Source organism: Brienomyrus brachyistius, chromosome 5 (assembly GCF_023856365.1).
Source record: "Brienomyrus brachyistius isolate T26 chromosome 5, BBRACH_0.4, whole genome shotgun sequence".
NCBI lineage: Eukaryota > Metazoa > Chordata > Actinopteri > Osteoglossiformes > Mormyridae > Brienomyrus > Brienomyrus brachyistius.
Window position 1 is genome coordinate 16677512 of NC_064537.1, and position 25547 is coordinate 16703058.

General features: G+C 45.5%; 2 protein-coding genes across 6 annotated transcripts in view; one reads left to right on the forward strand and one right to left on the reverse strand.

Moving 5' to 3' along the window:
• wnk4a (WNK lysine deficient protein kinase 4a) overlaps positions 1-20728 on the forward strand; it is a 50675-nt gene extending 29947 nt beyond the window's left edge. The window contains exons 5-20 of one of the 5 annotated variants that reach the window (XM_049015384.1): positions 582-670; positions 1375-1594; positions 4434-4809; positions 5671-5825; positions 6364-6431; positions 8270-8405; positions 9505-9621; positions 10593-10766; positions 12556-12610; positions 12917-13054; positions 14413-14987; positions 15075-15179; positions 15400-15493; positions 16615-17173; positions 17415-17620; positions 18168-20728. In XM_049015384.1, the coding sequence (XP_048871341.1) occupies positions 582-670; positions 1375-1594; positions 4434-4809; positions 5671-5825; positions 6364-6431; positions 8270-8405; positions 9505-9621; positions 10593-10766; positions 12556-12610; positions 12917-13054; positions 14413-14987; positions 15075-15179; positions 15400-15493; positions 16615-17173; positions 17415-17620; positions 18168-18364 (3264 nt within the window). In that variant the 3' untranslated portion in view covers positions 18365-20728. Of the gene's footprint in view, positions 1-581; positions 671-1374; positions 1595-4433; positions 4810-5670; positions 5826-6363; positions 6432-8269; positions 8406-9504; positions 9622-10592; positions 10767-12555; positions 12611-12916; positions 13055-14412; positions 15180-15399; positions 15494-16614; positions 17174-17414; positions 17621-18167 lie in introns of all 5 variants that reach the window. The other 4 variants (XM_049015385.1, XM_049015382.1, XM_049015386.1 and 1 more) reach the window with 4 other exon arrangements.
• Positions 20729-21520: 792 nt separating this feature from the next.
• LOC125742952 (cytochrome c oxidase assembly factor 3 homolog, mitochondrial-like) lies at positions 21521-23135 on the reverse strand. Its single transcript, XM_049015461.1, has 3 exons — positions 22987-23135; positions 22410-22608; positions 21521-22055 (listed from the first exon to the last, which is right to left on the reverse strand). The coding sequence occupies exons 2-3, from the start codon at positions 22606-22608 to the stop codon at positions 21952-21954; spliced, it is 303 nt and encodes a 100-aa protein (XP_048871418.1). The 5' UTR covers positions 22987-23135; the 3' UTR covers positions 21521-21951.
• Between the last annotated feature and the right edge of the window lie 2412 nt (positions 23136-25547).

Consider the following 25547-nt stretch of genomic DNA (forward strand, 5'->3'; position numbering starts at 1 on the left):
GAGATATTTGGTATTTATAACAGGCATAATTAATGTTAATAATAAAAATGTCAACCATGCATCACTGCCTACCCTAACTGCTACCTAACCTTAACCAAATGTAGGGAAAGATGAGTTGCTGTACAGCAAAATAATTCACGCAAGACAGTATAGTTATTGAAAGGCAGCCTAAAGACAAAACCAGGACAAGTCTTTGCCTTCCTTTCTGCCCTGTAAGGCTTTCCCTGACAAGGTGTTTTGTGCAGGAATTTATAAAGTGTGATTGTCTGGACAGTGTGAAGGCAGCTAACTAGCTTCTCATCCAAACCTACATCACAAGAGGAAAACATGCAAACTCCACACACAGGGTGGAGGGTGCAAATCAGAACCACAAGGCCGGAGGCCTGAGACAGTGGTGTTACGCACCAAGCACAACATTGCCTGAGCGCAGTTCCTCAGCGGAAGTTTACAGACGCAAGTCCTCGCTTCTGCCGCTCATTAAAATGACATCTTCTGTCATCTGTTTTTTTTTCCCCTCATGTTTTTCACCATTTTATGTCTGTAATTTACACTTTTCTTTGTCTCCTTTTTCTTGTTTGCAGGGAATTAAGCCAGACAGCTTCTTCAAAGTACAAGTCCCTGAGCTCAAAGAAATTATTGAGGGATGCATTCGCATGAACAAAGATGAAAGGTAACTGTGAAACACATTCGACTGTCTAACTGGTGATTAAGTAACTACACCATGTTTTATTTGTGCACTGGAAAACATAATGTTCCTGTTATAAATAAGTAGGCATTGAACAATGGGTTTACCAGTTTACAGTTATTTCCTGCTAAGATTAGGCAGTATTTACTGTGTATGCTATGCGTATATATTTACTATGCGTACTATATTATAAATAATATGACCTATATGCGCACATATAGTACTCTGTGGCTATGGCCCTCTGATAAATGCTTGTCATGTGTGCGGTTATGGGGAAATTAGGTTTGCTGTGGTGTCCCACTCTTTGTTTGGAGAGGAAACAAGACCACATTATCGTTTAGTGCTGATATTAATGCAGCCTTATTATTCAAGGCATAGTCACTAGCCTTGTCCTAGATAACTGTCAGATGATTGAGTCGATAGAAAATGCTGTAATTAATTTAAAAATTCACTTTGTTTGAGAAATGATGTAGTGGCTCTGAATAATCAACTGCATTCCTGTGTTAAAAACCTTAACTTACACCTCAAACGATGTGTCAGCAAAATGCTCAGTCTTATATGTGGGTATGTTGTCATTTGACAAGTGTAGAGTAAGAGCATAATTACATTAACCTGGTGTTTTCAGGCGTGCTTCCATAATGGACACTTATATAAGATTTTCAGTGGCCTTCTCTGTGTTTGTCGCACAGGTACACCATCCAGGACCTTCTGGAGCACACCTTCTTCCAGGAGGACAATGGTGTCCATGTAGAGCTGGCCGAGGAGGACGACATGGTTAAGTCAGGTCTCAAGTTATGGCTGCGTATGGATGACAGTAAGAAGCTGCACGGCAAGTACAAGGACAACAATGCCATCGAGTTCCTTTTCGAGCTCTACAAGGACGTGCCGGAGGAGGTGGCCCAAGAAATGGTAGGTATCACCCTCTCAACATAATGGCTTTTGGTCCCAGTGTGAACTACCATGGGCCCTTATTGTTATAGCCTGCCATTTTAACCAGTTTGTTTGTTTGTTATTAAATTACCACAGTTTCGAACACATCCAGTGTTCTCTGGCTGTGTTTCGAAATGTACTTTTGCCCAATTTATATAATGATTTGGCCATTTTTTAGTGTTGCTTAAATTCTCAACTGTAAATTTCATCCACTAAATAGTGTACAAATCAGCATGAGGCACACCAAAATGTAGTGCGCAGAAGCTGTACCCAACATCTGTACCCATCATGCATTGCGGCCTGTCATGTGAGTGCCAGAAGCATGTTATAGAAACTTTGCTCAGGCTGAATTGTAACTGTTAAGTGTGGTTAATACGCTGGCTTATGAGATACGTGCACCTTAGCTGTAATAACAGGGCCAGGGCTACTGCTGCTGAAAACAAAAAGTTATTTTAAAGCATTTGAATGGTGATGACAGTAATACACAATTTATACAGAATATTGAAGATTAGCTTAAAATACCATAGTTACAGCTGCAGTCCCCGTCATGCTTGCGTAGGTGGATACAGTGCAGTCAAACTTGTTATAAAAAAAGTTAAGTGGGCACAGATTTGTGTTGTAAAGTTCTGTTTTATTTTTATTTCAATGTTGTGAGGACCTGTCAATTTCAGTGTGTACAAAAATAGCAACGTTGGTGTCCATGTTCTGGCATTTAATCTTTTTTTAATTACAGTGATGCACAAGTACTACCATTAACAGAAAATATGCTATAAAGAAAAAAGTTCATTTTCAACCTTATGGTTAAACTATAGAAGGGATGTTCTGTTTTTTTTATGTGACAGAGGTAAATATCTGTCACATAATTATGTATCAACTCAGCATCTGCCTGGTGTCCGAAATGTATCAACCGCTGTCTGCCCTCATCAGTGAGTGTTCTATGTAGCGAACACTATATAGTGAGTGAGTGAGTGAGTGAGTGAGTGAGTGAAGATGTGGACATTTCAAACACGGCCTTTGGGAAAGAAAAAGATTCGAGAAATGAAAGGGAGCCAGCAGACAGATGTCAACATTGTGAAATTTCCTACGCGTGCGGGAGTGTTTACCCCACTGAGAGCCATTTTATTTTTAACGTGTCCAAAGTCAGGAGAAGGTTTACAGCCGTTACTGTGGTTACACTACTGTTGAAAATAAAATAAAAAAAAAAACTAGCAACAGACAAAATGTGGTTATAGTGCCACACTTTTTGTTGGATGAGAACTATTTTTGTGAGTTACAATGAGGTTGGAGCACATTCATGGTTGCCAAATTGACCGCAGAGGACATTGCATTAAAATAAATGAAAAGACTGAAGTAATACGGTCCCTAGAGCTTTGCAGCGTTTACTGAGCTGGGCGTTTTGCTGCGCGGGTAGCTCACTGCACACATCGCTAAATCATTCGCTGTCATGTTTATGGGAGTTAAGAAGCCAGCTTTTGGGAAACAATGGTCTTTTAGCTAGATTTATTATGGTGTCATTTACTGTTAAAAACAATACTCAGATAATGCAAAAGAAAACATTATAATGTAAGAACAATAACAGATACATTATATTGACAAATTAAATTGTTAATATAAAACTACGGTGGGAAAGAACAGCATTTAAGTATAATTTGCCTGTATGACTATGGTTGTAGTTTCACTGTGACCTGGGGTCAAGGTTATGCCTTCTGTGTGCAGCTGGGAGAGGGGAATTCGAGAGCTTAGGAAGCGAAGATCAGCCTCTTCGTTTATATAATGGCACCGAGACTAATTACAGAACAGTATTCATGCCCTTCAGTTTAATTCAAGGCCACTTTTAATGAGAATTCCACAATGATTCTCTTTATACTTCCCCTTTTTTTCCTTAAGAAGAACATATTTAATACCTGGCTGTTTTTATTTGTGACCTGAAAGTGAGAATGGATCTGTATGTAGGCAGACAGACACACTGAAAGCTGTTATCTGTCCATCTCATAGTTATTCTGAGAAGTAAATGAATAGTGTGAGGAACGTTGTTGATAGCCCTCACAGAAAGCCACACCTCTGTTTTGTTGATAGCCCTTACAGAAAGCCACACCTCCGTTTTGTTGATAGCCCTCACAGAAAGCCACACCTCTGTTTTGTTGATAGCCCTCGCAGAAAGCCACACCTCCGTCTTGTTGATAGCTCTCACAGAAAGCCACACTTCTGTTAGGTTGGGTCATCTTTACTCTGACATGACTGTGGACTCAGATGTTTATTAAGTGCGATATGGGAACAGTATGTTATTATCTGCACATTATCATTTAAATAATTCTTCATGAATTAACCCTGTCATATCTGAGAAGGCCCGGGTTCGAGTCTCCGCCTGGGTCACAGGTGTGTGGAGTTTGCATGTTCTCCCCATGGGGTTTCCTCCGGGTACTCCGCTTTCCCCCCACAGTCCAAAAACATGCCGAGGCTAATTGGAGTGACTAAATTGCCCGTAAGAGTGCATGTGTGAGTGACTGGTGTGTGAGTGTGCCCTGCGATGGGCTGGCCCCCCATCCTGGGTTATTCCCTGCCTCGTGCCCATTGCTTCCGGGATAGGCTCCGGACCCCCCGCGACCCAGTAGGAAAAGTGGTTTGGAAAATGGATGGATGGATGTCTGAGAAGGCATGTTCTCTCCATGGAATGCTAATCACAAAAAACAGGAAGGTCCCGTGAAAGTGTGGCACTGCTTGCACGGCTTTGCCATGACTACCGTGCACGGGCGACCCAGCGCATGCGTGTGCTGATGCGTGCAGCGCGCCTTATCTGACACTGCACGTGCCCTTCCAGGTGGTGCTGGGTTTCGTGTGCGAGGCCGATTACAAGCCTGTGGCCAAAGCCATCCGTGACCGGGTGACGGCCATCAAGCGCCAGCGTGAGAAGTACCGGCGGCAGACGGAGGAGCTGAGGAAGAAAAAGCAGGAGGAAGTTGAAGAGGAGGAGATCGACCAGGGGCCACCCTCCCCGGTGTTGAACCAGCAGGCCGCACAGAGCTCTGTGGCTCAGACTCCGCCTACCACCACCTCTCCATGCCCCGCCCCTTCCCCAGTGAATGGCTCGGTGGACTCTGGCATCAACGCCAGCTTCACGGCTGAGCCCGATGAACCAGAGGCGGACCAGCACCAGCACTACCACATCCGACATACCAGCTGCTCTTCTGCCACCTGTGAGCCCCCACATGCACCGTGAGACACACTGTCCAGAGCAACCTTTTGTGGTTCAACAATATCCTGGGGACATGATACTGCTTTAATGCAGCGATTCCCAATCCGGTCCTGGGGACCGATAGACAGTCCACGTTTTTGCTCCCTCCCAGGGGCTGAGTGGGAGCATAATGTGGACTGACTGGCAGGGAGCCCAAAGGAAGCAAAAACCTGGACTGGCTGTGGGTCCTAGAGGACCGGATTAGGAATCACTGCTCTAATGAAAGATCATATACTAACTAATGATGCTGTACAAAGGGGCCTATTTACTCGTTTGATGGAGCATTTCTGCTGAATGGAGGTAGCAGAGATGAACTGAATTATTCATTCATGGCAGTGTCCCAGGCTTTTGCATCTAACTCAGGGCTAGCCAATGTCAGGGCCGCTGTGTGTGCAAGTTTTCGCCGCAACTCCCTAATTAGATTACTAATTAAAGGACTGATTGGCTGAAGAGTCCTCACACCTGGGTTTGAACAGCTGACATACAGGTTACCCCAAAATCCCGCATAGACACCGGCCCTTTACGGATAAGATTGGCCACTCCTGGTCTATCTGTATCTGAGGAGGAATAAAATAAAACCATGCAGTGCCAAGGGGCTGAAGGCCTGTAACTTTATCCGTTGCCCCCAAACTCTTTGCTCCGAGTTCTTGTTGTGTAATATATTTGATAGTGTTTCTCTTTCCTTCTGCACACTTACTCTGGCCGTTTTGCTGTGGTTTTTCCGGGCTGATGCTAATCCACACCAAAGCCCTGGCTGCCTGCTGTCTCCCACACCCACTACTGTGTGCTAATGGCAGTGTCTCTTGCCGCGTTGTCATGGCAGCTGACTGCGAGACGGATGGGTACTTAAGCTCATCCGGCCTGCAGGAAACTCCGGACGGTGTAACCCCAGTGGTCAGCACGCCGTCATCGCCCGCGGCAACGGCCGCCATCGAGATTCCCGGCCATAATCCGATGCCAGCTCTCAGATTCCCCTCGGTGAGTCGCTGATGTATGAGGCCAACCTAAGAGAACATCCAACAGCCCATCTTAGAATTACATTAAATAGCTATATGCATTGAACTATCAGTCTGTGTCTAGTTGGTCTTCATGTGAGTTTATGCTAACATAGCAATGTGAGTGCTTCAGTGGGTTAAGCCTCTGTGCTTGTGAACAGAAGGTTGTTGGTCCTCTTCACTATAAATGATTAAACAAAAGTGACATTTTTATGGGGCCCTTGAGTAAAGACCATAGTGCTCCAGGGGTAGCAGAGAAGCGATCTGACCCTGCACTCGGACCCCAAGCTTTGCGCTCAACTGTGTGTGTGTCTCAAAGACGAGCTAGATGGGATAAGAGAAGCATTCTAATGTGCCTGTGCAAATGGCCAATAAAGGGTTGGCTTTTTGGTTTCATGCCAATGGAAAGAAATGAAAGTTACTGGCAAACACATTTAGAAGTTCCCAAAACTGTGATCAGTATGGCTGACAGTTCTGTGCTGAGGTGATTCATTGTTTCATTGGTGTCCTGCGCTTTGCAGAGCATCGCCGTGTCCCCTAACAGTGGCCAGTCCGGTCCTGCCAGCGGCTTCTCCTCTCCTGTTGACAGGTGATCATTCTGCATTTAATTATTTCCGTGCAACACAGCACTACAGTGTCAATATCCAGCCCAATTATCCACCTTTGTGTGGTGTCTGCAACATTGTATTACAGTATATGTTTACGCTTAATTATGTCAGTTGACCTTATAGGTTTAATTCCTAAGGAATTATATAAATGCTCTGCTTGGGGGCAAGCATCTGTCCCACCACTCCGAAACGAGATTTCTGTCTTTCCGTCTAATACAGCTCAAATCATTAAATTAGGGAAGATGATTCCCATTCCTTTATTTGGAATCCCTCTTAATGCTTAATGGAATTTCATCAACCAGATTTTCCCTGGGGAGAGTGGAGCTTAAGATCCAGTAATCAGGTTGCTTTCTCTCAAGCAGGGCCCATGCAAATACCAAAGGGGCCCTGGGACATGAGCTGGTGGGAGAGTACAATGCAGGCCACAGCTATTCAAGAGCAATGACAGGCGGGCATGCAAAACAGAAAAGGAGCCCTGTACACAACTAGCATGGCGCTGGGGGTTTTCAAACTCGAGAGAGGAAGGAGAAGAACTGACTGTGATATGAAGGGACAGCGGACTAGTTTATGATGTGTGTTTTAATGGTGGATAACAGAACATGATTTGTGGTACTTTGAGGTACGTTTGCATTTTAATAGTTTGTGTTCCTTACACAAGCTGATCGTATGTACTTACTGATAACTGATGGCCTAACAATACCCCGTCCAAGTGTTTCATAGCTTGTAAAGAATAACTAAAGTTAGATTATAAATAAAAGATTTATAGATTTATTTATATCTTAGGATGTTAGATGTCATATGCCATAATATAGATTCTGCAGAAGGAAATTCAAATCAATAAATCAATATGATTTAAAAATGACGCCAGATATTTAGCTGATGTAGCCCTCAGCAAATGGCTAAACTGCAGTAGCGATCACTGCTGTAATCAAGTGACAGGGATGCCAGTAAAATCCCCCAGTTAAGGACCAGTCCGCTTACAGTTCCTCTAAAATAAAACTTCCTAAAAATTCCTGTGCTGGTTGTCACTTGATTTTATTCTAAGAGGCGGTGACTCCTGCTGACACACAAAAAAACCTGAATACCATTTTTAAATATTTTATTTTAAAATACGTATAAATATTTTTAAAATCTATAAAATGATAAGCCTGCAATGGACTGGCGTGCTTGTGCCCTGTGCATGCTGGGATTGGCTCCAGGTGCTTTTTGCTGCCCTGACCAGGATAAGGGGTTAACAGACGGATAGATGCACGAATACATAAAATTCCTTCATGAATATCACATGCAGTTTACAGTAAATGCTGAAACAAAAGCAAGTATGATGGCATGGAACACCAATGGAGTATTATGTTACTTTTAAATTTAATTGATTATCTGAAGCTTTTATCAGGGCATTCGGTTTAAATGCTCCGCTCAAGGGCTCTTCCTGGGTTTTCTCCAAAGTAACATTTTAATTTATTTTGTTTGCCTGATGATTTAGCCTCAAATCAGTCCTTCCAGGATAGGCTGCAGACCCCCGTGACACCGCATAGGCCAAGCGGGTATAGAAAATGGATGGATGGACTATTTTAAGTTTCGTTCATTTTATTGACTTATCACATGGAAACAGACCGTACAGCATAATATCAGACATAAAGTAATGGCTGTAATGAAACAGTTATGAGAAATGTGCTAATTTCTGCACTGGGGGCATAGGAAGTGTTCAGACAGAAGGTGTGGTCACGGGTGGTGCAGTGTGAGCCCTTAGCAGCGCCGGGGACTGGTGGGTGGGTGAAGGTGTACCGGTTGGGCTAATCATAGCCATTATAACTCTCTGTAGCTACGCCTCCGACGTAACATCCGGCCTGAGCGATGGGTACGAGGGCCTGTCTGAGAAGAGCGCCAAGTCCCCCGTCAAGCGCAGCTCTGCGAAGCTCTTCCGGAGGAGGGCGCGCTCCCGCCTGCGCATTACTGGGGTACGAGCTCGCCATGTCCGTGCTGCTGACAGGAAGAGCGTCTCGCTCTGGTTCTCACTGATCATTTGTATTGCTTGCATTTTGCAACTTGTATTCGCACATCGCCTACTCCGGATATGTATATAATCACCTCCTCCTTGTTAGCAACGCACCACCTCTGTATTAGCAACGCACCACCTCTGTATTAGTAACGCACCACCTCTGTATTAGTAACGCACCACCACTGTATTAGTAACTCACCACCTCTGTATTAGTAACTCACCACCTCTGTATTAGTAACGCACCACCTCTGTATTAGTAACGTACCACCTCTGTATTAGTAACTCACCACCTCTGTATTAGTAACGCACCACCTCTGTATTAGTAACACACCACCTCTGTATTAGTAACACACCACCTTTGTATTAGCAACTCACCACCTCTGTATTAGCAACGCACCACCTCTGTATTAATAACGCACCACCTCTGTATTAGTAACGTACCACCTCTGTATTAGTAACTCACCACCTCTGTATTAGTGACGCACCACCTCTGTATTAGTAACACACCACCTCTGTATTAGTAACACACCACCTTTGTATTAGCAACTCACCACCTCTGTATTAGCAACGCACCACCTCTGTATTAATAACGCACCACCTCTGTATTAGTAACGTACCACCTCTGTATTAGTAACTCACCACCTCTGTATTAGTAACGCACCACCTCTGTATTAGTAACGCACCGACTCCTTGTTAGTGACCCGCCTACTCAATGTTTGTCAGTCACCTACTCCATGTTAGTAACTCACCTCCTCCTGGTCTATAGTGATGTCTCCTACACGGTTGTGTTGCTTTTTGTCCTTGGCGCTTCATGACTGGTTGCTACAGTAACTCTTGATGCAGTAAAACACAGACGTATGGAAATGAAATGATGCATTGCGTTCCAGGCACCGGCTCAAAATAAATTTGGGTCACTGTGCTAGGAACACGCCAGCTAGAATTGTACAAACAACATCTCTCCCATTCAGGACGGCTGCTGGAAACAAGCAGACAGCCTCCTGTAAACTGTTCTACTTCGTTTACACACTGACTGCAAACAGTGCTGTCTGCGCCCGCAGCTCTCCGACAAGGTGGACAGAGTGGTGGAGTGTCAGCTTCAGACGCACAACAACAAGATGGTGACCTTTAAGTTTGACCTGGACGGGGACAATCCAGAAGACATCGCAGCGGTCATGGTGAGACACGCCCCCACCTCCCACCCAGGGGCGGAGCTAAGGGGAGGCCAAGGGTGACAGGTTTTACCCCACATGCTGCTTAGCAGATTATTAACATTATATTTGTTTAATTCTCTCTTGCCGCCCTTTCAACTATGGAGCCCCACAAACCACAAACCCACCCCTGGCCACCAACATAGACCTATCTGGCCCCAATGGCCACCCCAGTCAACATCTTCTGCAGGTGCCACTACCCCCACCAAAATGACTCAGGATCGCATTTTAGCTGCCAAGGATAGTAGAGAGCATAAGTGCTAATACGTAACGCTATTAATGTGTATATATGTACATTACATACACTGCTTATAATTTATAAAGTCTAACATTTCCTCATACTGATGGGGAGGGGGGGTATGCACTGATTAACCTAGAAATGGCACATAATCCTAATGTCACATACACAGTTCAGTGTAAGCATTTTGTCCTTGTCTTGTTGTAGCAACTAGCTAATCCTTCACTGTAGATGGAAGAGGAATCAGGGATCATAAATACTATTTAATCCGGGCATTTTTACGTGCGGTAAGCGTGCGACTCCCTCGGCGCTGCGCGGCATGTGATCTGAGAGCGGCAGCGGCACACGGGAGGCGCAGCCTTGGCGACGCCGCGCCCCACCTTCCCTCCTCGACGTGTGATTGGGCCAGAGCGGCTCCCGCTGACCCGCCGCGTGTCACAGTGAGCCGTTGTTTATCCTGAGGCTCCTTGGCAGAGTGGCACGAGGCCTCGTAAGCGGCTGTCTTTATTAGCCAGGGATATGAACTGAATTAAAACATGCTGACAGGAGCCATTAACCACACCTAGCCACTCACGGCACATGGGCGCAGTGCCCAGCCGGGACTCGCTCCGCACACATGCCAGCTTCCGCGGCCAGATGCCCACGGGTGGTGCGAGCACCAGGCTTTGTATAACGTGACTCGTCTCCATGCTGTCTCCAGGTACTCAAAGAGTTCATCCTCCCCTCAGAGAAGGAGGGCTTCATCCACCGCATGCGTGACATCATCAAGCGGGCGGAGTCGTTGATGGCCAAGGAGCCCGTGGGGCCCGCAGAGGCCACAGGGGGGCCTCGGCTGCCATATCTTGGCGGGGCCAGCTCCCTATTTGCGTCACAGGTCAGTGCCAAACCATCCATACATGGATCCTCCCTTTAGGGTATCTTGGTGCATTCGGGGATGTGTGATACAGCTCAGCCCTTTGCTCAACTCTCACATTTTGACAGAACATGGCACAAGCCCTTTCTATCACTACATAAAACACTTGGCTAGAGAACACGTCCATATTGTTTATGTAATTATTTGCCGCTGGCCTGTACTTCATTATTTCAGGGAGGATTTGTCTTCCTCCAGTTTAATTGGATAGATAAGTTGAGCCATGTGTGCCTTCCTGAGCGGCAGTGAGGTAATGGGTGTCTCCTTATTCTATTTCCTACGGCACACATTGCCTTCAGCTCTTGAAAAGATTACACAAGCTCTCTGTCACATGGCGTAACACAATGCCAGCTTCAAGTTAGATGTTAATCATGTAAAGGTATAAACCATGTTTATCTAAACCCCGTGCTTTCAGGCTAGAAGGACATTCATTTGAAGAGTCCATTTTTTTCCACAGTAGATTACTTTGGTCATATTTGGAGTTTATATTCACATACAAGTTTAAGGTTAAGAAAAATTAAGTATTATAGCAACACTTGAGAGGGGATAGCTGCTGAAAGTGAATGGAAGAGGTTAGGAAAAGTGACTGTGGAATAGATTTTTCCGGTATCCGTTTAGCATAGCAGTTTCCTCTTTTCTTAACTTCTTGTTCATTGCCCACAGTCTGCCTGGACCATCTGACTGGCCAGTAAGGCTCAGGAATCGTTTCCACCACGCTGCCATGTCTGTCATCTGTATTACAGAGATCACAGTTTTCCTTTGCTTTTTGGTAGAGGGCTGAGCTGTTGATGAGTACCAGAGTGCAGAACAATGAGTGGTTTCATGCAGGACGGTAAAAGCCATATCCTGACTCCAGAAGCGCTTCCCAGTCACTCCTGGCCATAGGGGACATCTCTTTCCTGGCACCCTCCCAGGACCTGATTGAAACCAGGCTCTCCAGCACATCCTGGAGACCCCCCTGGCCTCCCGGGTGCCTGGACGGCTAGCCGTATTCTTGAGTGCATTGTGGGTAGGAGTGAGAGAGAGGCAAGTAGGTGATGAAGATGGTCCAGATCTATGAAGCGCATATCTTTTTAAACAGTGTTTTTGAATGACATCAGGACATGTTTGGTGTTATCACTGCTGGTTGATTCACCATCATAGAAACCTTGAAGCTGCTGAATTTGGTTTCAAGTACAGTTAAACCTCCAGATCAGACATCTCCGTCCAGTTCTGGGTCTTTGTGAGAAGATTAAGCAATCATATGAATAACATAGTTGGATATACGTATTCACTGTTACACTAGTGGCCAAAATTGTGGAAGCACTTCTAATTTTTAGAGATTACAGAACTTTATTCAGCTGTTGCTCCAGTTACTTATGTAATCATCCTATGCATGATATTTGTAACATTCTTTGTTCAGAAACACTACCGCCAAAATTCGTGTAGTAATTTTTAAATGGCAAAAACACTAGGTATTTCCACAATTTTGGCCACTCGAGTACAATACAGATGATGTGATCCCTGGGGATCTGTTTATCATTTTATTTGTGTTTTGTGAAACAATGACATGCACCAGCAATGCCTGATATGCCTCATCGTCTCTTCATTGGGAACATCATGCTCTGTCAAGAGTAAAGAATCTGAAATCTAAAAAAGGAACTCAAATTGAATAGTTGTTAGAAGTTATAAAAATTGCGTTAATAATAGAGTTTGTCATCACATGCATTAAATCGGGAGTCATCTCTGATTTCCATCTTTGTTTTTCTTCCAGCCGGATTTGCACGCGCACGGCCTGGCTCGAACGAGCTCGTCCTCATCCTTGCCTGGTAGGACTCTTGTTAGCGCATTAAAACCAAGACAAAGCCTTCTGTCTGAGCCGCAGTTGGTCCAGCCAGCTTGACTGCGTCTCTTACAGACTGGTGCTGGCAGCTTCTGTCTGTGGTTTGTTACATTTGCATTTTAAGGCACAGCATGTTTACCGAGCCGGTACACCGAGATCGGGAGTGGGAGCCGCTGTAGGTTATCCAAACATGCTGCCGGGGGACTGCTGCCCCAGCGCCGCTGTGATCCTCGTGCCGGTGCCCCCGTCCTGGTGCCGATACTGATGCCAGGGCTGTGTCTGCATGTCCCAGCAGACTTCAACATGTCCAGCCCCAGCCACGTGAGCCGAGGCTTGGTGTCGGCTTCGGCTGGGGACTCCGTCTTCGATCCAGACGTTACCTCACCCGGACGCCATATCTCACGCTCGCACTCCTTTAACAACACTCCAGGTAGGGCATTGCACCCCCCCCCCCCCCCCCACGCGTCTCGTGTGTTGACACCTCTGAGTGATGCCTCTCCCTAGCGACTGACCAGGGTGATGGACCCGACGCTGTTCCCGTCTGACGCTCGTTCTCAAGGATTTTGTCCCTAGCGGCCAGTGCAGCGCCAGCTGCTTTAATAGCACCTCAAAGCCGGGGTCTGTATTGGCCCCACTGCAGGGCCTCCCGGGTAATTACCTCACCTGAAGGGTGCTTTTCAACCTTGAATGGTATCACTGTTGAGTGTGAGCCATGTAAGAACTGCTTCCCCTCTATGTGCAGCATTTGCCAGCTGTCAGGCCCACCTTATTCCAGCAGAACAGAGAGGAAAACAGAGAGGACACGTGCGCCGGCCGCTGAACAGCCCTCTTCACTGAGGGCCGTTATTTGTGCAGAACAGTGTACATTTTGTGAGGATCCCGGTGTGCTCAGCACTCATTTGTGCGTGACGTTTGCACAGCGCCTGGCAGAGGGAACGTTACTGTCTGAAGCCCCAGAGGTGCCAATCTGATCCATCGGTTGGAGGGGTGTCACTGAAATGTAGTTGGTGAAACAAGCATGTGACTGATAAACAGCCTATAGCCTAAGGTGCTGCGAAAACAGGTTTTAATCCTTGTTTTGAAATTGCCCTAACTGGAACCACTTGCACTATCACCGTCCATTGTGTGTTCTTGGCTGAGGTTTGGTTTGCCACTATTGGTTAGTCATGTAATGACATCATACATCATTTTCTGCTTTTATAAACCGCAGTAATGTTACAGTTTGCCATGGAAACCAGCTTGTATTCAGCATTAGGGATTTAAGTCTTAATAATCTCATGGCACTGGCAGCGGGACACTCAATGACAGAATGTTTTCACCCATGAAGGCGGGGTGACAGGGCCATTATTTCCTTCCTGGGGGTTCCTTGATGAGTGAAAGGTGTCCGCAGATGCATGATGATGATGTTAGTCATTGTGTCATTTCTAACGATGGTTTTAGGTATGATTACATTCTGTTACCATTAGTATTTGTGGAGAATTAATTCAGTTGACAGATCCTTTGATGTCAACTGTACAGATATCCCAGTTTTAATGAATGTGATACCAACTATAATATATTTATACATTTTACATATTAGCTGATCTAGGACAATTTAATTTCAGCGTGTGAAAATGTCACAGTATTATCCTTCCTGAGCACTCTTCCATGTTTAAGATCAAATGGTCTTAGTTTCCTAGGTAACTGATTAGTATAAAAGCGACCCTTTCATTACCAGGCCGCTCTGCAGTGGAATGCAGTGTCAGGCGTGTGCCAGTGAGTGACTCTGCGCTCTCCTCTGTCTCTCAGCCTCTCCGCAGCAGTACCAGCCCCCCAGCCTGTGGTATTCCCCTGTCTCCACGCCAGACCTTGGCCTGTCGCACCCTGCCCTGGCTCACCTGCAGCAGTACCCCCCGTCTCCCTACGTGGCCACGACCCGCTTCCCCTTCCCGTACCCGGTGACCCCCGGCACTCCCAAGTCGCCTCTGGCCCACCAGCCCGTCACCCGCACCTCGAGCAGCCCCAGCTTCTCGTCCTCCTCCATGGGCGGCGATGGCGCCCCCTTGCCCCCCCTAACCCCGCACCCCGGTGTTTGGCAGGCCCAAACCCAGCCCCTCATCTCCCTAGCCAACATGCTTTCCATGGCCATGAGCATGGCACACTTCATGCCACCACCTCCCTACCCTCCTCAGATGCCCCCCCACGTTGCACCCCAGGCCACTTACCCTGCCTTCAGCCCCCACTACCAGACAATGCCTGGGGATTCCTCCTACCACCAGGGGGCAGCGGCAGGTCAGCCAGACTTGTATCAGAACATGGAGGCCTACTCTCGCCCTCTGGAGGGCGATGTGCCCCTCCAACCAGGACACCCCAATATCCCACATGTGAGCTCAGCCTGGCCTCCCACCCCGACTGAGTCTTTTAATCAGGCAACTCAGCAATCTGGTTCTTCACCCTTTTGCACACCGCAGCACAACCCAGCCTTCAAAACGCTGTCTCAGGACCAGCCTGGTGGCTTGCCCTCTTCCCCATCTTCCTCTTCATCCTCATCACGTTCAGACAGTCCTCAGAGCACGGTGAGTGGCAGATAGCGATCTCTCACGCCCAGAGCTCTCCCGGTGTTATGGTAACATTCTCAGCTGTGCAAATATTACTCATCTGTTTAGTGTCAGCAGGACGCCCTTGTGTAGCCCGACGCTAAATGGCCCCGCTTTTAGACGGTCCTGTGTGGCAGCAGTGGGAACGAAGAAACTAGATGTAGGAATAATATGTAAGCCATTATTTTTCCTTCTGAAGGTGTCATCGCCCAGCGCAGGGTCATTGTCTCCGCCACTGAAAAAGCACACCGCTGGGGGTGCCATGGAGGTCAGACACTCCCCCATTTACAATGGTAAGACCCAGTGCTCTGCTCACTGCAACTTGTTGCTCTGTGGTTTACAAGCACAACCCGCCTGCCTGTAAACCCTTGTGTCCCAAAGCCTTGCGTTTAGATTTGCTGTTCTGTTCTCATATCAGTAGAATGCTTTGCTTAGTGACTGCAGCATTCGGCACTGCTGTTTGCTTTTGTGTAATCCTGTACGAACTCCAAACTCAGACGTCACTCCTCGAAAATAATGTAACTCTATTCAAACAGAACAATTGTCTGCCATCTAGTGGCAGAATGTAGTACTGCAGATTAGCTGAGCTATTACTACTGTGATTCAATTGTGGTGGTGGTAACAACAATAACAACAATATTAATAATAATAATAAGGTATTTAATATTGGGTGATGCAGTGGTTAGCACTGTTGCCTCGCCTCTATGACTAGGGTTCCGGTCTCCACCTCTGCTCTTTGTAGGCGGAGTTTGCATGTTCTCATGGGGTTACCTTTAGGTTCTCCAATTTCCCCTCTGTTAAGGTGAACTGACATTGTCAGATTGCCTATCAATGAATGAGTTTATCCATCCATTATTATTTATCCATCCATCCATCTTCCAAACCGCTTATCCTACTGGGTCGCGGGGGGTCCGGAGCCTATCCCGGAAGCAATGGGCACGAGGCAGGGAACAGGAACCAGGATGGGGGGCCAGCCCATCGCAGGGCACACTCACACACCATTCACTCACACATGCACTTCTACGTGCAATTTAGCAACTCCAATTAGCCTCAGCATGTTTTTGGACTGTGGGGGGAAACCAGAGTACCCAGAGGAAACCCCACGATGACATGGGGAGAACATGCAAACTCCACACACATGTGACCCAGGCGGAGACTCGAACCTGGGTCCTAGAGGTGTGAGGCAACAGTGCTAACCACTGCACCACCATGCCGCCCCTTACAGTGCTAACCAGTGCACCACTATGCCGCCCCCTGGTTGGTGAACTATCCTGAGTTATTCCCTGCCTTGTACTCTGGAACCTAGTTGACCCTGTGCTGCTAATAAGCTTTTTATTATAAATGTTTAGTTGTATCTGTCTTTTTATGTATCATTGACCATCAGGGTTATTAAATAATCTTTTTGCTGTTACAGTGGGTCGTTTCCACGTCACACCCAGTAAGGAGCCCCCCATGGCTGGCTCCCCCCCTGTCACTCCTGCCTCGTCCTCCACTGCCGCATGCCACCCCCAGAGTGGCACGGGCGGCGCAAGAAAGGCGTGGGTCTCGGCTCCGGGTGCGCTTGGCCACCCCCAGAGTGGCACGGGCAGCAGCAGAGGGGAGCAGGCTGTGTCCGAGGCCAGACTCAGCACCTCACTCACTGCCACCCCACCGCAGACCACCACAGGGGCGGAGGGGGGAGAGAAAGGTGGCGAGGGGAAAGAGGAGGAGGTGGAGGAGCACACCGAGCAAAGGAAGTGCGCCCTGGAGCGCTGCCCGAGTTTCCCAGGCACCGCAGTGAGCAGCAGCCTGTCGGTGACGCCCCAGGAGTCGGATGGGCGCCATTGGGAGGGGGCAGCCGGAAGCCCCCAGAATGGCACGCTGATGCAGCACCTCTGGGTGGGTTGCCCCCGCAGCTCCTCCTACCTGAGCAGCGATGACACAGAGAGCGAAGACGAGAACATGTGGGAGGAGCTGCAGGAGCTCCGCGAGAAGTGAGAGCCCCGCCTCTTTCTCGCTTGTCTGCTTCCCCTTCACCGTTTTGAGCCACAAGTAGAACAAGCAGAATAATATGCTAAATTATTATATATTATAGAGGCTACATATTATTAAAATGCCTTAAGTTAAATCATTCATTTTTATGTACCAATAAAATAGTCAGATTTTATTCATTTTTTCCCTCTTCTAACAACCCCCTTCTCCTCCCCTTTTCTGCCCCTTTGGTGCCCCCTATAGACACCTGTCGGAAGTGCAGACCCTACAGGCTGCTCAGAAACGGGAGATCGAAGAGTTATACGAGAAGATGGGCAAGATGCCCCCTGCCGGCATCGTCTCTCCTGCTGCCATGCTGTCCAACCGCCAGAGGCGTCTGTCCAAAAGCTCGGCATGCCCACCATCCCGAAGGAACAGCCTACAGAGGCTTGAAATCCTGCCCCCTGCAGGTAACCGAACAACATACCCCCCCCCCCCATATTCCATGCAAAACAGAAATGGGCCTAGAGGGGGGCAGCACAGCCCTACAGGTTAATAGCCTAACCCTGAAACAACCAACCAATCATAAAGCCATTCATGGGTGGGATGCGGCTCCTGCGACCACACCCTATGGTCCTTAAGGCCTGCATGACTCCCTCCAGGCCCCTCGCTGCTTGCTGGCCATCATTTGAAAGTCTGTGGAATAGGAGTTGCTAAGCTCATGTTCTGCTTCCTGGTTGGTGGAACAGTGAGAAAGTCATGGAAAAGGGAGAAATTGAAGTGAATAGAAGCTAAGGGGACTGCAGTGTACATGATGTTGCCTAAGCTAAGGTTTGGGTTACGGTCTAGTTCATATACATGCAGCAAATCATGACTTCTAAAAAGCCGCAGTGAACACAGGTGTAGATGTTAATCAGGGATCCCGTGCAAGAGCTCAGAAAGCTTGACAAGAAACCAAACAGGAATAATAAATGCTGCCCATATATAATGCCCTGACGGTGTTGCTGATTCCCAAAGGAATCATGAGGAAGAGTTCATTCAGCGGGAGCAGCAGCGGCTCCCAGGACAGGTCGAGCAAAGGCGTGACCTTCGCTACAGACTATACGCGAGTGGTGAGCGTCCTGTCCTCTGCCATGAGCAAACCTCCTCTGCAATGCTGCACATACAGCACATGTTCATACCAGGCAGGAAATGCAGCAAAGGCTGTTCGTTAGACATCCTGCCTAATGTCCGCACTGTGTTCCTTCCCAGTGATGAGCCTCTGCAGAGGGACCTCTCAGGACTACCTCAGCTGCAGTGTGGCTCGTTCTTCAAGGAGGTAGCGACCCACAGTCTGAAATGACTGTGTGGGAATCGCGTCCAACTCAGCAGAGCTCACTTAAACCGGCTGTGCTTTCTGGTCTGGTCTGCCTGGCTAATGCAGCCTTCGACATGACGAGGGAATTACTGTTTGGAGGAGATACTGTAACGGCAATAATGCAAACGCTCCATTATAGCTGGAAAAAATCAGACCATGAAAAATGGAAAGAAGCTCCATCTTGCTTACGGGAGAGAGTGTTATCTCAGCCCTGCTTAGAAGAAAAGTCCGCTCGCCCGTAACCAAGTATAAAGTGGAACACTCATTTCCAGACATGATGTGTGAGGCAGCCGACATGGAGCCCTGTGAGAGACACACTGTACTGCTCTGTATATCACTGCATCTGCAGTCAGTCCTCTGCTACTCTCTGCCTTATGATTTTGCACTTTAAAGCCACAACAGACCAGATGTAGCCACAGCACCCCCTGGCTGCAGGAGCAGGCACGTGCACTGGCCTGTGCTGTTTTCACATGCTTTCTGCTGTAAGAAAAAGTAATTTTACTGCTGAGTATGTTTCCGGCCTTTTTCTGCGTCGTGATTCACTCCTTTTGGACAGGTGGGCTGTTTCCAAAATTTTGCCCGTCTGTGTTTTCTCACAATGCACTCGTACACAATACTAATTGTAATTGTGTGGTAATCATCACCGATAGCGGTCAGACTTTTGATGACATCTAATGAACTAAAGCTCTTCAGTTATGTCCTGTTCCATCTTTGGCGAAACCTCCAGATCAAGGATAGTGAGAGATTATTACTGGTTTTTAAACTGTTTCATTAATTCTGAGGATGATTGTACAGTATACCTGAACATATCTGACTGATCTCAAGTAAATCATGGAGTTTGACAATTTAGTTGAAATAATGTTAGCAATGACGGAATACATGGGAAATATAGAGTCTGTACAAAGTCTGTGTGTTTAACTCTGGCTCTTAATACTTGGTATGTTTACCTAAAAAGTCCAATGATGTATAATATCAGCATTTCTCTGAAAACCCTGTATGTTGAGGCTGCACCAGGATTCTCATCCCCGTTACCACACAGCATGCAGGATTTGGCCACTGAGACGGAAAACTAAGCAGACACAATTAGGACAGTAATAACTGAAGCTGATCGCCACTTGCTCACAGATTGAGTGGGATACATTCTGCAGAGACCAAGGCTTATGGATGTAGATGGATGGCCACCCTGTCCCCAGAAACATGAAAACTTAATGAAAAATTAAATCCAACCTCATATATTTCCTTCAGTTCATCATAAACAATGTGGAAGAAATCTTAAAAACAAAAAAAAAAAAAAATAGGAGTAATTCCATGTTCATGCAGCAGGAGTAAACATTAAAAACTGCTTCTGAATTGTGGGATGATTTGGTCCAGTGTAACCCCCCCCCATCATGAAAATGAGCTACAAAAAGCAAGGGTTGGTGCCTAAGATGACACTCTCATAAAAGTCAAGCCTAATATTGTTAGAATTTTATCCCTTCACCCTGTAGACGGGATGCTCACAGTGTACAGTGACATAGACTGGGGATGCTCACAGTGTACAGTGACATAGACTGGGGATGCTCACAGTGTACAGTAACAGACTGGCATTGTGAGCAGCCTCTTCTAAAGACACCAGCCTGCATGTTTTCTTTAGCACTGTATATTAGAAATATATATATATATATATATATTGTACTTCAAACTGTGAATTTTAAACTAACGCCTTACATTATGAACATTGAGAAATCATGTACAGGTATCATAGATTAAATGAATTTTTATTCATTTATTTGTATGAAAAAATAATAATCCGGGCCAGAGTTATCAAATATGATCCAGGAAGTAAGCATCTATTTATTCACCTCTTCTGGATGCTTCCATTCACAGATTATTACAATTTGTGACTTTTCTTTTTTCTGGACTAGTGCTATAAACTACAGCATTTCTTGAAAAACTCACAGTAGCAGCAACCTTCACATTTACACTTCAGAAAATGTCCTAATATGAAAATGGTACATAAGGCAGGATAAAACTGCCTTCCCACCATTCCTAGGAATTTAGTCTTACACACCATATTCAACATATTGTGAATGTAAAATATTTGCCAATAGTGTTGGTAACACGATGTCGTACTGCCAGGCTGAATCTGTGCCTTTTCTCTTTCTTTTCCATTTTGTCCCTGAAGTTTAGTATATTGCTCCTTAAATCATTTGTAAAAATGGATTAAAAATATTTTTTCTTAGCCTGTTCACTTGTCACATTTATTTGAGTCATTTCAGTAAATTCACAACCAGAAGTAATTTCAAATATTTAAAACAAAAGGGTGATGTCAAAATCCAGAGTGAGGAGAGTTACGCTTTAACTCACCAACCACTTTAGAGAGAGAGCCCTGGTAGGTTCTTGTGGGTTAGTATTCCATGGGTTATGAGCCTCATGTTCCTTATCACGTAAACATTCCTTTACAAATACAGAAGTTTGGTTTTGGTTATTGTGCTAAACTTTTGTAGTAACAGCACACTAACTTCACTCATACAGTGGCTAAGGACCAGAAGAATGTAACAACGCATTCTGTAGTAACTCGACAAAATGTCACAAATTTATAGACTACATCATAATTTTATATCGCAACTTTACCCTATTATCATCATCATTCGTTACATTCTGACAAGTTGTGACATTACACGTGTTGTCGAATTGTCAAATGCAAGTGACAGAAATATACCAGACTGATTCTCCATGAAATCAGACTTCAGAAAGGAACCCGTGCTCCTTCACATGGAGCAGAGTTAGCCGAGGTGGTTCAGGATAAGGACGCAAGGCAGCTACCTGGACGGCTCTCGAAAGAGCTGCTCTGGGACCATTTATCCCAGTTTGTTTGACATTTTCCTTTGACATTCCCAAAGTAACAGTGGAATGACTTTCATATTCACATTCAGGATGAGCTAGAGTCTGGTCATGGAAAAATATTTGGTCTGACTTGCTGCTGCCATCACCCTCATCAGGAAAAGAGATGTGAAAATGAGTTAAGAGGAGATGATTTTAACCTAATTTATTGAACCTCAAAAAGCAGGAGGAAAAATATTTCTTAGCACAGTAGTTTAAATAAACACACCTCTCACTATCCACACAAAGGCATTCACACTTGATGCATTAAAAATGTCATGGAAATCAAAGAGGTACAAGTTTGATTTGAAAGTGCATCCCTTGAATTTATGCAATCACGATGTGTCAGAAATGTATTTAAATTTGGATAAACACCACTCTAATGATGTCAGGAAAAGCTATATATGCATTTAAAATTTGTCAATTTAAGGGCACAACACATAACATCCCGTTAAGCACCATCTCCTGGCCATATTATATAACACATCGGACAGACCCTTGTGGAAACAGGACAACGCCTGGCCGGCGAGCATCACTCTGTACAAGCTGCGTGAGGGGAAACAGTCCACGTGAAGACCCACATTAGTTGGATGCGGTCTTCTCCCTCTTCATCTGGGCAACGCTGGCCTCCTTGTCAATTTCATCCATGATCTTCTCCTGTGACACCGAATAAAACGTGTAGCCATCTGAATTTAGGAGACAGTTAAGGAACCCTTATTTAAATATTTATACAGTTTATAAATCGGGATTCTTTAAGTTTCTTTGCTACGTGCAGCGAGTCGGTAAGGGTCCTTTGAAAGGCAATCACGCTTCAAATCAAGGATATCAAGGTTACATGAGAAACTTCCAGGGGAAAAAAAAAAAAAAAAAAAAAAACTTTCCGACGATCAATACCTATCTACAATCTAGTGATTGTGAATAACCATTAACTAAAATGCCACAACACTTATTTTACACGGAAATACAAACTGCGTTATTATAAACGCCTTGCCTTTCATTTTCATATACGTTACAAAACCCGGTGAACCGAATAAGGATACAGATGCCAATCACCATGGATCCAATCGCTAGGCCAGTTAATATGTTCCGGCCGCGAAGTTTCTGCATGTTCTTCTTCCACTGCTCCATTTCCACCCTCTGGATAAACTGCTTCTGCTCCGGAGTCAAATGATCTTTCTTGGGATCGATTCTCTTGGCGAAGGTTGCTTCAGACTCCCCTTTGGCCCCCTTGTCGGCCATCTTTACAATGTGAGAATGCAAAAAGGGCGGAACACACGATGACAGTGATAACCTTTCAACTTCGACCTGGTCGCCAAGCGACGGTCTTAGCCTGTCGAATTAGAGCTTACACGCATGCGTAATAGACACCAATGCTACGGAATACCCCGGAAGTCTTTGTATCTATATGTCGTGGTTAACAGACAATGCACTGAAATTATATTTATAACTTTTACAAAACGTAAGAAAAATGTCGATACCTGGTCGTGATGTATATTTCATAACGCGTTTTGCATTAACTTATCGAACGCTTCCTCTAGCATTATTTTAAGAATTGCTTCTAAATGAAAATAAACAAACGTAGCATTTCATATATTTCCATCTATATAGAAAAATTACCTTAATAAACAGCTGTAGTCACTGAGGTTGTGTCCGAATTCAGAGGCTGCATCCTTTAAAGGATGCGGTATACAAAGTTGTAGCGTTTGTAGGCTGCGTTCTTCGAAGGTCGAACAGAAAGCGTTGATAAATGGGACGGTCTGCCCTACGGATAATTTCCTATTTGCATCATCAGGTGTTCCCGCCCTTACCCTTGAATCACGAAGCGCCACTCCTATTGCCTAGCAGGGACACACCCACTTTACATCTGCGCAGTGAATCGTGGGATATGTTGGGTGCTCCGTCTTCTGCGGAGAGGGAAAGGAAGAACGCATTTCTGGACTCCATTTGAAGCCTTGTCACACCGCTGTGATGCATTTGGCCTTCGAACGCAGCCTGTTTGTAGCTATGGCTACGTACATCTCTGAATATAGTGCCAGCACTGCGTAAACTGTGACGTCACAGCTACTGTGATCCGCCCCATTACGGTTTCGGTAAGGAAAACCTCGAAACAGTGCAGTTTCGGTTTTAACATCCGGCATTTAAAAATGTACTGAATGTCAACAACGAACGTGGCGTCGGTAACGAGAAATAAGTATATTTCGTCATAGTAGCAAGTTAAAGTGAAATTTGGATGGATGGCAGATGATTCTGCTGACAAACTGGGTACCTGCGTAAAACTTGCTAGGATATTGCAGTTGCAAATGACAGTAATTAAAATTTATTACACACACACTAGAATTGTTTTCTTCTTGTTGTCACTTAGCGTAGTAAAACATGACTACAGTCCTTGAGCCAAATTTGGGATGTGTAAACGTGTAGCCTTGGGCTTCCAAACAAATTTGAGATTATGTCTCCTTTTTAAAAAAAAAATCAGTGACACTCAGGCTTGCTGACTGCCATGCTCAAGCAAGAAATCTTACACCAAATCTACATTATTGTATTATAAACCTAAAACTAACTACACCAAAAGCATTGGGGCAGTTTGCTAACCCTCCAAACTACTTACAAGGTACTAAAACTCTTGCATACATGTAAATGTATGTGCAGACTTGGCTTGAATTGACGCAAGCCAGCTGACCAAAAGCTGGCACCACTGAGCTAGTAATGCAGAGTGCTTTCCTGCAGGCGGAGTGCCCTGCAAAGCCGCTGCACCCCACTGACCAGCAGCATGCACCTTGCCCTCCATCATTGCCTGTGGCAGTCATTGACCAGGCCTTCATAATTCTCCCTCTTCTGCTTGAGGGCTTCCTCATATTTATTTTGCAGACTCACAGCTGAGACACATACTACATCATAAACATTGAACTGTCAAGGAATCAGCTAGGATAGACTGATCTTCCAGCGAATGTGTATTATCAGAGCAAGAACTATACGATTCATTAAATTGCATTCTGGGAATACAAGAGACCAGCAAAAGGAACATAAAGTAGTTTAGGCTAGTAGAGGTCCCAGTACTAATGAGTCTTGAGGCATTTCTTGAAGGTTGAGAAGGAATCTGATGGCCAGTTGCAGCTTGACAGCTTATTCCATCATTGGGGAACCAGGTATGAGAACACCCTGTGTCTAGATGGAACTTTGATCTGTCTCATTTATTTAAAGCAGTGGTTCTCAAACTTGGTCCTCAGGTCCCATTTCCCTGCTTGTTTTCCAGCTATCCCTGCCCTACACACTGCTGATTATTTGGATCAGGTGTGTTCAGTCAATCAGAAGCTGAAAGACAGCTGGGATTTGTGAGTGGGGTAGGGATAGCAGGAAAACAAGCAGGGCAGTGGGGACTGAGTTTGAGAACCACTGGTTTAAAGTGATAGCAGAAGTGGGCTGATGACTCCATCTGTCCTTTTGTCTATGACTAGGGTAAAGTTAAGGTTTAGATTTCTATATCAAAGGCTATTGTAAGTAGACATGAATAGTAACAGAATGGAACGGCTGTTTCTTATTTAAGTAATAAGACTTTAATCATGAATGACAGCTGTTTGGTGTTTTTCTTGGTAAATGACTAAGAGTGAACAAAAGTAAATTTGTCTTTCTTATGTCTTCTGTTATTACTTCATCGTGCTCAGTGGTTCTTAAATCACTGCATGCTACTTCAGAAATTATTTGGCTCTCTGCCTACCAGCAGAAAAGTTGTCGACTGGCGTGGGGGTAGCAGACGGTCACTAAAAACCATTCCCCTTGCTGCGTACCACCATTATGACTGTCGTTTAATTAAACGCACTGATACCTTCGCATATCACTAGAGGGAGCCCACTTACCATAGTTTGAGATCCACTGATCTCAGTAATCACGTGGACTAGTTAAATTATGTTGATTTCTGATAGATTTACAGTAATGAACGTTTTTCTAAAATATTTTTAAGTGCAGTAATTATTTCCCGAATACTGTGAAAATTTAGTTTTATATAGTACCGGTCAAAAGATGGAACACCTGCTTTTAATGATTTTTTTTTAATGAATTCTCTGTTCTTTGCTGTGTTACTTTATAGTAACAGGAAAATCAAGTAGTACATATTGTAGCGCCGGCGGGGTGCATGTCCCAGCATGCCCCGCGTGCAACTATAAATAGCCCCTGTGTGTAATTGT

Excerpts from the sequence above, each read along its gene's own strand:
- LOC125742952 (XM_049015461.1), bottom strand. The coding sequence starts at position 22,608 with ATGGCCGACAAGGGGGCCAAAGGGGAGTCTGAAGCAACCTTCGCCAAG. Across the intron at positions 22,056-22,409 it reads ATCCATGGTGATTGGCATCT|ATGGCTACACGTTTTATTCG; the intron begins GTATCCTTATTC and ends TCCTAAATTCAG.